Genomic DNA, 11,723 nt, shown 5'->3' on the forward strand with positions numbered 1-11,723 from the left:
TGGCTTGTATTTGATTCAAACTAATTCAATTCAATTGCAATGAAGGAGTGAGCCATGGTCTTCTGACAGTCTTCTTACACTTATATTCACAGTAACATAATAACATTTAATGTACCTGGCTACGACACTAACTCCTAAATGTTGTCTTCTTTGTGTTTCTGTCTGTAACTATGTTTGTATGTATGCTGCTGCCTGTCTTGGCCAGGTCTCCCTTGAAAAAGAGATTCTTAATCTCAATGGGTTTTCTCCTGGTTAAATAAAGGTTAAATAAAAAATAAAAAATAAAAACATCATAGTGTCAAGAATGTCGTTTTTTTTCTCTCCATGCCTTGAGATCAGGCCAATCGTGGAACATTATCAAACCCTATCTGCAGAACCCCATCTGCGCTGAGAACAAAATCATAGAAGGATTTACTGTTAGTCAAGGGTTTATTAGCTCTGTAACCGTGGGCGACTTTAGTGCACACCGGGCGCTAAACTGCCTGGAATGCACAAAAGGAAGCTTCCTCTGTTCTGTGTACTCAGTTTTCATCTTTGATAATTGTGCTGCAATGAAAAATAAAACATTTAGACACAAAAAAATGGTCCCAATGAATGTCAATATGTGTAAAAGATATTGCCCAATCAAGTTGTCAGCTTGTCTAATTGCAGGTTGTAAAGTTCCAAATGTAATTAAACTCACCAGGACAAAGAGAATGAATTGCTGCCAGTGATGAAGGTAATAATATGACTCCAATTTTCTTAGTTAGAGTTATAATCTGAACAGTTTGTGATCATTCTGTCATGGTGATTTACAGTGTAAGCCTGTTATTACTGTTGGAAATGGGCTGAATTATCCATGAAGTATCTCGTACCTGATCTCCATCCATGTCCAGCTTTGTATGTGTGGCTCATGTTGACGCTATAAAGTAAGGTGTTTTCCACTAATATTCTTCTGTTTGTTAATACTGGGGTCAAGAACAGACACTTGGGGATAGTTAATTATTGCTATGTCTGCATCAAGGATACTTAATGTGTATCATTATTATTATTATTATTATTATTTTGTTTTTGAGGTTTGTGGGGCTGATGGGAGGTTGGAGATTGTTGACTTTTGTTGTTTATGTTGTTGTAAAAAATTTCAGAAAACATGAAGGAAAACGCTCTTGCCTTTGTATTTTTATCCTGTATAACCCCAACGTACATATTTCAATTAATATACATATATATATATATATAAAAGGATCTAATAGTATGAGGACAATCAAAGAACAAAAACTAGAGTCAATCCAGTGTTTGGAATGATCAGCAGGTGGTTATATTTCGCTGACACAAACAATCTGGACGGTACATTTTGCCAGTGTGGCGATGTATGAAATTGATGATACTCGCCACCATACAACCTTCTTTTGTCAGTTCTATATCGATAGCGATAATATGGAATATTACGTTTGGTTGTTTTTTTTTTTTTCAAATTAAAAGTCCCCCTTTGCAATCATATTTTAACAACAAATATTGTGATACTCTGTCAAAATGACGTAGCCTGGCCCTTTCTCTGCAAATGCAAACTGTGTTATCTGTATCTGTCTATTTCTATACCAAAGTAAAAGAGATGAGCAATATAGTCAAGATCAAGAGTGTGGTGGGGGTGGGATGGGTAGGTGGGTGTAGGGGGGCAGTGTGGTGGGGAGGGGTAGGTGTAGGGGGGCAGTGTGGTGGGGTGGGGAGTGTGGTGGGGTGGGTAGGTGCAATGGTCACACTATAATTGAGAGAAAATGTGGTTAGTAAACATCAATTCCATCAACAGAGGTACGTAAATGACTAACAGTAGGTAATATGACCACTTTATCAGTATTCATGCCTTAGGGGAGAGGCTGCCTGGAATGGTGTGTGGGGATTTTGTATGTGTTTTGTTGAATTATGTTTAGTTATGTCTGGCTGACTTGGTGCATGAGAATTTGAATTCTACAAAGATAGGAAGGGAGGCAGAATGAAACAACAGTGCACCACTGTCTGACGACAGCCACAACACGCACCGCACGCTGTATCTGGGATACGTAAAGGTTCTTCTACACAGTACAATATGCGCTGTCTATAGTCCAATTTGATATATATTGGGGATTTCATATATGTTTACTTTTGATGAGTTACGTTTAGTTATGTTGGCTGACATGGTGCATGAGAATTTTAGTTACACAAGGATTGCAAGGTTGGTAGGATACAGCTCGGGATCTGTAAAGGCCTTCCTACCGAGTCCAACATGGCTGATTGTGTAGGCTACAATATGTGTATATTTACATTATGTGGGAAACTTTAACATTTGTACTCAGAGGACAGATAATATCATTTTCAGCATCACGCTAAATAAAGAAAGGAAACAAGCACTGGAAAAAAAAGAAATTTACTCTATTCTGAAAATTGATCAACAATATTCAAACACCCCAACCCCTGAACTATACAAAGAGAAATTTAATTTAAAAGCAGAAATTGAGCTATTATCTACAGAAAAGACTGAGCAAGACTTGTTGCGATCACATGCAATTTTTCTACGAACATGGGGAGAGGGCAGGATGCCTTCCTGCCCATCAGTTAAAGGCCAGGTCTGCATCCAAGCTCATTTACATTTAGTCGTTTAGCAGACGCTCTTATCCAAAGCGACTTACAAGGATGTATACACATTTTACATTTACACTGATGGCACACTGCACATCAGGAGCAATTAGGGGTTCAGTGTCTTGCTCAAGGACGCTTCGACAGGGAATCGAACTAGCAAACTTCTGATTACTAAACGACTTCTCTACCTCCTGTACCATTGTCGCCCCCGCTCATCCCAACTATTAGAAAAACACATCAAGAACCGACAGGAAACCCAGTTTCTTCCGATACCTGCAGCTTCGCCATTTTACTCAAACCCACATCCTATCATATCCTTGGTTATCTGAACACTCAGTTATGGCTGATATACTTCAGATTCCTCTAACCCTGAGAGGCCAGATATCTATTATACACACCTTAATTATGTCATCCAAAAACACATCAATGGATACCATCAAAGCTAAAAGGGAAGAAAAAAAATCAGGGACTGATATATCTGAGGCAGTGTGAGACAGAGCTCTGAGCTGGGTGAATGGCTCCTCCTCTTGTGCACGTTTAAACTTAATTCAGTTTAAAATTCTCCATCGTACACACTACACAGTAAGGCTAAACTGGCCAAAATATACTCTAGCGAAGATGATCTATGTGACCGCTGTAGAATGTGCCAGAGGGGATTCAACCCACATGTTCTGGACGTGTTCTAGGATCATGAGAGAGTTCTGGACATCAATATTTGAGATCTTGAATGAGGCCTTTGGCTTAAATCTACAACCCAACCCTATAACAGCTTTATTTGGGGTACAGGGAGGAGACTTTCTAATGCCCAGCAGTAAAGAGAATGGTATTGCTTTTGCAACCCTTATAGGACGAAGGTCAATGCTCTTGGAATGGAAATCAGTAACCCTACCAAAAGCATCTGTATGGTTTAGTGACATAATGATGTTTTTAAAGCTTGAAAAGATCAAATATTTTCTCAAAGGATCCACCAAAAAATTCTAGAAAACCTGGGACCCTCTACTGACTTATTTTGACAAGCTAACAACACTTCCAACAGATAGCACAGAGTAAAGCAATCCAAGGAGAGAGGAGTAAACGGCGCAACAGCCAAAGAGGTCACCTTAACTCTTGAACTTTGCCTGCCTGACTACCAATCTGAAAGAAGAAGAAAAGAGATGCTGGACTGAGGGAGTTCACTGAAGCACTTTACTTTTTTTATATTCATTGTCTATATATTTGTATCGTATATATTGTGTTTTTTGGTTCTTATGTGTAGTACTTTTCTTATGTGTAGTACTTATTGTGTTTCTATGTTTTTATGTTTACTGTATGCACCTTCACATCAGAAAAAAATCCAAGTAGGTGTAAACCTACTTGGCAATAAATCCCATTCTGATTCTGATGCTGGACTGAGGGAGGAGCCAAACCAGACGACCATGGTTCACAGCGAACACCAGCAGGCCATTCAGTCATTCGACCTACTGGTGCAAAGAAAAGAGATGATGAGACTCTACCGTGGGAGAGTGCATGCAGGCCCTACAGCAGTGAAAGCCCAAGTGAATGAGACAAGGCGGTGGGCCACAGATGATGAGACACCTAGATTCTCCAAGACCAATGCGGCAATGAACACGCCTCCAGATCGACGTCCCGAGATCACTGGGCGTCGAGTGAGGGATATGGTACATGGCAAGAGAAATTTCAACCATCTCAATACAACCTTATCTGAGTGAAGAAAAGTGCAAGTTCACAGCAACATGAGATGACTGAGACACAGAGGCATTTGAGAAATACACATTCTAGAGATAGGTCACTTTTGATCTGTTAAGCACTTATCACAAAGGTTTAGAACCTAAATGTGAAGGGCCATTATATGTTGATTATAAAACAAATTATAGTTTGTGTGGGAGGGTAAGAGTAAGGGAGAGTGTTGGTAGTGATAAATGGTGGCATTGGTTATGAGTTATGTCAGATGAATTTGAATAATTATGTCAAGAAACGAATCAATTAATGGCAACCTGTCTTTCATAAAATGGAAGGCATGGATAAGATGTCAAATGATAATCAGTCATTTGTTTTCATTCTGGACTCTCCTCATCACCAAAACCACGATCTGAAGCCAAGATCTGCCTGAATCCAGTTCCTGGTCTGCATATTCCATTTTGAGCAGAACAAAATGGACTCCACAAGTCCATGGAAATTAGTATTTCAGGATAAATCTGGCCTATTTAGGATTTTATTAACAAAAATTGTCCCAAAGAAATACAAGTGAAGACAATATAATAACAATAAGTAAAATTATGCTACAGTTAGATCCGGTCGAATAATTTGACATCCTCACTTGGACACGGCTAGTAACCACTCCGCGTCTGATATACTTTTACTGTTCAATTGTATAACGTCAACATGCCATTCTGTCAAAGTGAGAAAGCAGGATGATGGCAGGCAGTGATTTTATAACCTTCCACTTGACAGTGTGTGTGTGTGTGTGTGTGTGTGTGTGTGTGTGTGTGTGTGTGTGTGTGTGTGTGTGTGTGTGTTGACTGAGGACAGGGAGCAAATGGAGTGGGAGGGATGCACAAATAAACATGTGACGTGAAGACAGGTGAGAGTACAAATGAATGAGCACAAACAGTCTTTCTGATTCAACTTGGCTGCAGAGTGACAGTATTCATTGCTTAGCAACGCTTGACACCAAAAACTCAGGTTGGAACAATTTTTTTGGGGGTGGAGAATGAATATGAATGAATGAATAGACAAACTCTAAATAGACGAAAGAAAACACAATCTGGTGTGCCTTCAAACTCAATGAGTCAGTGGTAGATGTGTCACACGTGTATGTTCGCGGGGTTGGAAAAGGATATCTTTACCAACCTCACTCACACTCGTGTCATATTGCTTAAATAAATAGTAGGATTGTGTAGTTAGCAGCTAATAAAGACAAAATGCATGTAAGAAAAAGCCTACAGGCCAATTAGATCAAGACAATGGAAACCAAACTAGGAATATGAATTATTAGTATTGGTGCAAATATTCATTATGTAAAGCAGGGCTGTAAGATAAGACACCAAAAAGAAATTCCATCTAAATTTGGCATCATAATCATTTGAATGAATCAGCATGAGCCACAGAGTATCTGAATTCACAGCGCCCTCTCGTGGGATCTTATTTGGAGAAATCAAAACAACAACAGACCTTATGGTCCTTATGGTGCTATAATGCTGAGTATGATCTGATGTCTCTACCCACTGTATATGAAAGATCAAAGTTGACCAATTTCACACAGATTAGAAATGGGTTGTTACAGTAATTCAAATTCCAGTTAACAAAAACCTATACCATAGCTGACAGCTACAAATAGTAGTTAAGTAGTTAACTGGCAACTGCCCCCGTATAAGTTCCTCCACAGCCCAGGGTCAGACCGACTCGTACCGTTCCAGTCATTCAAATTGATATCTACTAACAAAAATGTTCTCTCTCCCTTATAGCATGATCCAATTGCTGATGGAAGTGGAAACATTGCTCCTCACCCCCACTACTCCTCATCTACACATATGGACAGCCAATCACTCTCTACCCACTCACTCTCTTTCTTTCTCTCCTAGCCTAGACTATCTTCACTATGGGACGCTGCTGTCTCTCCACCCGATCTACCTGTAGAAACCCTTGGCCCACTGCACCCAACGCCACCGTACTGCCACTAAGCTGTTTTTGTATGTATCATGTATTTACCACCTGATGTCTGTATAGTATGTACATCTACCAAATGCATGCTGTGTATAACACTTGTTGTTTCCCTTCCCCTTCTGCCACACAAGCCTCCCCCCATCCCCTCCCCTTCCTATCTCCACCCGGCCGACCTTGAGCAGATGTGCTGTGGTTCTGCTTAAGGCAGTGGTTCTCAAACTGTGGGGCGCACAGTTCTAGCGTTCCAGCGATTTATGTGTATTGATTTCCTAGTTTTGCCCACCTCTGCCCGTCCATCCGATTCTGCCTTCGCCTCTTCCTTACTTGATTATCTGCCTGAGCTCCGAACGCCTTCCCGTGTACCGAACCTCCACCTGACCCACACCGAACCCTGTCGTTGCCTGCCCCTTTTGTATCTGTTTGCTTGCCTCTGGACTGCCTTCCTGTGTACCGAACTCTGACAGTAAAACGTTTTGGATTATTCTCTACCCCTGGATTATTCTCTGATTCTGAGTTTTCACCTGATCAAGCTGCAAATATTAACATTATGGATACATTCGTGACACGGAATACAAAGGTTGGAGATTCAGTACCGGTGGCGAACAAGATGGCTGATCCACCAAAAAATGCACCCAAAAGAAAATATGATGATGCGTATCTTGCTCTTGGATTCACGGCGGCTGACCGTGGGAACAGAGGAAAGACCCATGTGTGTTCTGTGTCTTAAACCGCTAGCAGCTGACAGCATGAGACCCAACAAATTGCGAAGACACCTGGAGACTACGCACCCCAGTCAAGCAAATAAGCCACTTGATTTCTTCGAAAGAAAATTGACAGGATACCTGTAGTCAGCAGGAGCAACGAATGGTAAAGGCTACTCATATAAAGTTGCACACAGAATCGCCCAGTCAAAAAAAACACCACCACAATCGCTGAGGAGCTCCACCTGCCCGCGGCAATAGATATGGTGTCAATCATGCTTGACGAAACAAGCGCTGACAAATTGAAGGCTATCCCACTGTCAAATGACACAATTGCCAGACGCATATATATGCCATATCTAATGATCTTGAAGAGCAACTGCTTGACAAACTCAAACCCTCACGTTTTGCCTTGCAAGTGGACGAGACAACTGACAGTAACAAAGACTGTCTGTTCATCGCATACGTCTGCTTTGTTGATTCTTTGACCCTGACTGAAGATATTCTGTTCTGCAAGTATGTCAAAACTAGGGCCACAGCTGAGGAGCTCTTCAACATCCTCGACACTTACCTGGCTGAGCGTGACATACTATGGGAAAACTGTGTGGGCTTTTGCTCGGATGGGGCACAGACGATGGCAGGAAAAATAAATGGCCTGCAGGCACTTATAAAGAGGGTCGCGCCAGATGCACAGTGGACGCACTGTGTTATTCATAGGGAAGCGCTCGCGTCAAGGCAGGTTGTGAGCGTGGTGAATTTCATCAAAACCCGGCCATTGAAAGCGCGTCTGTTCTCCGCACTTTGCGAGGAGATGGAAGCTGATCACAAAGCTGTGCTGTTTCACAGCGAGGCAAGGTGGCTTTCCCGAGGTAAAGTGCTGTCGCGCGTGTTTGAGCTCCGAGCAGAGAGCCGCCTCTTCTTGGAGGAGGAGCGCATGTATGAAGCTGCAAGCAAGTTCACAGACGATATTTTTTTGATGAAGCTGGCATATCTCAGCGATGTATTTGAAAATCTCAATGAGTTAAATCTTCAACTACAAGGCAAAGACAAGCACCTACCACACCTAGCATATAAAATAACTGGATTCACCCGAAAGCTGGAGGTATGGGGCAGGCGCCTCGATCCAGGACGAATTGATGCCTTTGAGAATCTGAGTGAAATCGCTGAAACCACCAATTCTGGAGCTACTCCTGTGATCCCATGTTTTAAGCAGCACATCACAGCTTTTTTCTCAAATATTTCCCAACCAGCAGTGATCAGTATGACTGGATTATGGATCCATTCAATGCAGCAGGTTGGTACCATATTGTATGACTTTATTTATTTTACAAAGATATATAGCCAACTTGCTAACTATATTTTGTCAAATATAGATATTTGTATGTAACAAACAATTCCAAATGAGAACTTTATGTATTTCTATCTGCAGCCCCTGCTGATTTCAGCTCTGCTGAAGAGGACCAATTTATTGAGATGAGATGACCTCTGACCTCTCACACTGAGGCTGGAGTTAAAGCAGCAATAAGGAGTTCTGTTCCAAAACTAGCAAGCTAACTACCAAAAAGGCGTGCAAAAACCTTGAAAACACCACCAATAGCCCAGCTGACACTGATAGAAGCTTGCCAACACACTACCTGGTGTCATTTGGCAGTATAGCTGGCAATGTCATGCTGTGAAAGCTTTTTTTTTTTTTTTGCAGGGTGTTCCAGCCCGGATCACAGAACTACACAGGGCATATCCTGGATGGCTAGTGGGAAAGACACAGGTGTTTATCTGTCCTTCACATGACCATATGCTATCAAAATGAATTTGAGGATGGTACCAAAACTAGTTGCCTATAAAACCATACCTCAGTTGTGTTAATTTGTGTTAAATTTGTGTTAAATTGTTGCATATTGTTACTTTAACAGCTCAGACACTGAGTGAATTCTGGCTTGGAGTGGAAAGGGAGTATCAGCTAATTGGGCAGAGAGCTGTGCAAATTCTTCTTCCCTTCGCCACATCTTATCTCTGTGAAATAGGCTTTTCAGCTGTGGCAACATTGAAAACAAGATACAGATCCAGGCTCAACATCGAGTACGACTTGAGTGGCGTTATCAAGCATGCGACCGCGTTTCGAAAATATGTGTATAGTGCAAAACAGGCTCGTTGTTAGGCTCGTCGTTAATAATGCAGTGATGACTCATTCACTTGGTCATTTGCATTGCTGAATGGATTTTTTTTCTGCATGAATGTATTGCATTTGTTATTGATTGTTATTTGTTATTACTTGTGGTTGTTTCAATAAATTTGACAATTGTAAGCTTAGGCCTACCATTTTATGGGAGCGATGAGGGACAGGTGGGGCTTGAAAAGGCCCCCTTGTTCAAAGTGGGAAATGACAGAAAAAGTTTGAGAACCACTGGTTCCTTCCTGACTAACAGGGAGTTTTTCCTTGCCCCTGCTGCCATTGTGCTTGCACTAAGGGGTCCAGGCTCTGGGCTCTGTAAAGCGCCTTGAGACAATTGTACTGTTATGGCGCTATATAAATACAATTTAATTGAATTGAATCAACTACCGGTATGTTGTTTCAGGAGCACGGCATTGGCTGTTGAGCTCAAAGACCAACAACCTTTCTTCAGCATCGGACACCTAGGTTTACATTTTATTTATATAGCGCCAGAACGATAAAATTGTCTCAAGGCGCTTTACAGAGCTTATGGGTTAGATTGTACAGTCTGGGCGGTTAGTGGGAACAACACAGGTGTACTCAATAAATCTGAAGATGATACAAGTATTTTTTTATATAACCAGCGCTGTGTGGACAAGTCCAGTGTTGCACCCGATTAAGATTTGCAACTTCGGGCATGGGAGACGGGCGTGCTAGAAGAGGACCCATGGGAGTCAAGCCACTAACAGCCCCTGTTTTAAATAGCTGTTTTAAACGGAGGAGTAGTTGTGTAGCCGATACAAAATATATTTAGTGTTTAAAATGGTGTTGTAAAAAAAATGTTCCCTTTCCTTTTCTGTTCATGCCTACGAATGGGCTACCATGTATGCAAGATGGCTCATAGGCTCACTTGTCACACCACAACCTAAAATGAACAATCACAAAATGAAAGAGCAGGACTTTTGAAACAGCACTTGAAGTCCCTGAATGGAACATTACAGGAAATCACGCGGAGAAATAAATTGACCCTCAACCATTCCTACCTGTCTCAATGGCGCTGGTGGGCTTGAAAGTCATCACACTGATAACAACGAACAATTTGAACACATGCTGTACGTCTTTTATCAGCTTGGCCATCACAACTTCCCGAGAGGCTCCAGATATTCAAGCGGAGTTCGTCGTGTCCGACCTTCCTTGCACAATACACGGAGAGTCTTCAGATTGGTGGCAAAAAGTCAGGGTCCCATGCACAATGCAAACATTTCTTGGATTGCGCAGCAACGACAAAAGAGGATGATTTTTATACGAACAGGCTACTATGCTACACCGCTGCCAGAGGTGATAACTCTTCTTTATAGTGACACCACAGGCTTGGAAACCAGTTTATGTGTACACTCCAATTTCCATGACAACAGCCCGAGTACGTATGTGAGGAGGCGTCCTATTTTTTCATCCCTACTTGGACTCAGAGCTGGGGGAGCTACTCAGCAAACTGGTTTTACTCAGATGAGAATTAAAATGGACATGTTTGGGGCTTGTTCTTACATCATGGGCAGCAATGATCATCACGTTTCTCTCGTTATAAACACTTTCACCTGTCAAAATATCAAAACCGATTTGTATTAGTATTTTGTAACAGCCGAAATGCAGTTCATGAATAAGGATGGATATCAGAACATGGCTTTGTAAGAAAAAACAAGTCAATCTTTCATTGTAAGGTAGGCTGAGTTTCATTCGTTTAACGAGAGCATGGGGAATAAGGTTTGGGTAACTGTTGGTGCACATAATGAGCTAGAGACCAAGAAACACATTTGCTTAAGTATTTATCTAATCGGAGTTTATTTTTCTTTCAAAATGCGGTTAAAATCCATGCAAGCCCTCCGTCATCGGGTTCAGTGCTAACAAGTTTTCCGGCCGTCGGAAAGTTAGTTTGTGGTTAACTATTCAGAATTCCGCAAGCTATAAAATGTTGTAGCCTACACAAACCAAAACACACGAACAATGGCTTATTTTGATAGTGTTGATTTATGAAATCAATGACAGCATGTTTGTCATTTGCTTACAAGTCGGTGAAACCTGATATGGAAAAGACAATGGCATATATAGAAAATGCAGTGTGGAAGTTTGTTGTTGTTTTGGTATTTTTTTGTTGCTTGTTTTCGATTACATGGATTGTTTGGCAGTGCAAGTCACCAACTTTTGCAGGTCAGATTTCCCCAAAACATGATGGGGCAGTTGCTCCGTCAGTTAGCATTGGGCAAGCTTAGATGCACGTTAGAACTATTCTCTGACTGTAGGCTATTACTTAAACCGGAGGTTTTTGAGTTTAACATGCAGCTGTGCACAAAGTTGAACGTGATTGCTGTGTAAGAAAAAAAAAAGTTTGGGTTCATCTGATACGCTGTTAAACCATCTGGAAACCAGAACTATGATATGACCGTACAACAATTGCACCTTAAGATATCACTAATGCAGTTAGATATCAATATGTTGTTTCTAAAATCCCTATATATGCAATTAATACAATCAACATCGCATCCGCCAACCACTGTGAGATTTTTTCCTTAAATACAGCTCCGAGTGAAGGTGTGGATGAAGGACCCCCACATCAGAGCATG

General features: G+C 41.4%; 1 protein-coding gene across 1 annotated transcript in view; it reads right to left on the reverse strand.

Moving 5' to 3' along the window:
• ldlrad2 (low density lipoprotein receptor class A domain containing 2) overlaps positions 1 to 10,375 on the reverse strand; it is a 21,470-nt gene extending 11,095 nt beyond the window's left edge. The window contains exon 1 of the mRNA XM_012823093.3: positions 10,149 to 10,375. Coding sequence (XP_012678547.2) covers positions 10,149 to 10,242 — 94 coding nt within the window. The 5' untranslated portion in view covers positions 10,243 to 10,375. The remainder of the gene's footprint in view (positions 1 to 10,148) is intronic.
• Between the last annotated feature and the right edge of the window lie 1,348 nt (positions 10,376 to 11,723).

This window comes from Clupea harengus, chromosome 5 (assembly GCF_900700415.2).
Source record: "Clupea harengus chromosome 5, Ch_v2.0.2, whole genome shotgun sequence".
NCBI lineage: Eukaryota > Metazoa > Chordata > Actinopteri > Clupeiformes > Clupeidae > Clupea > Clupea harengus.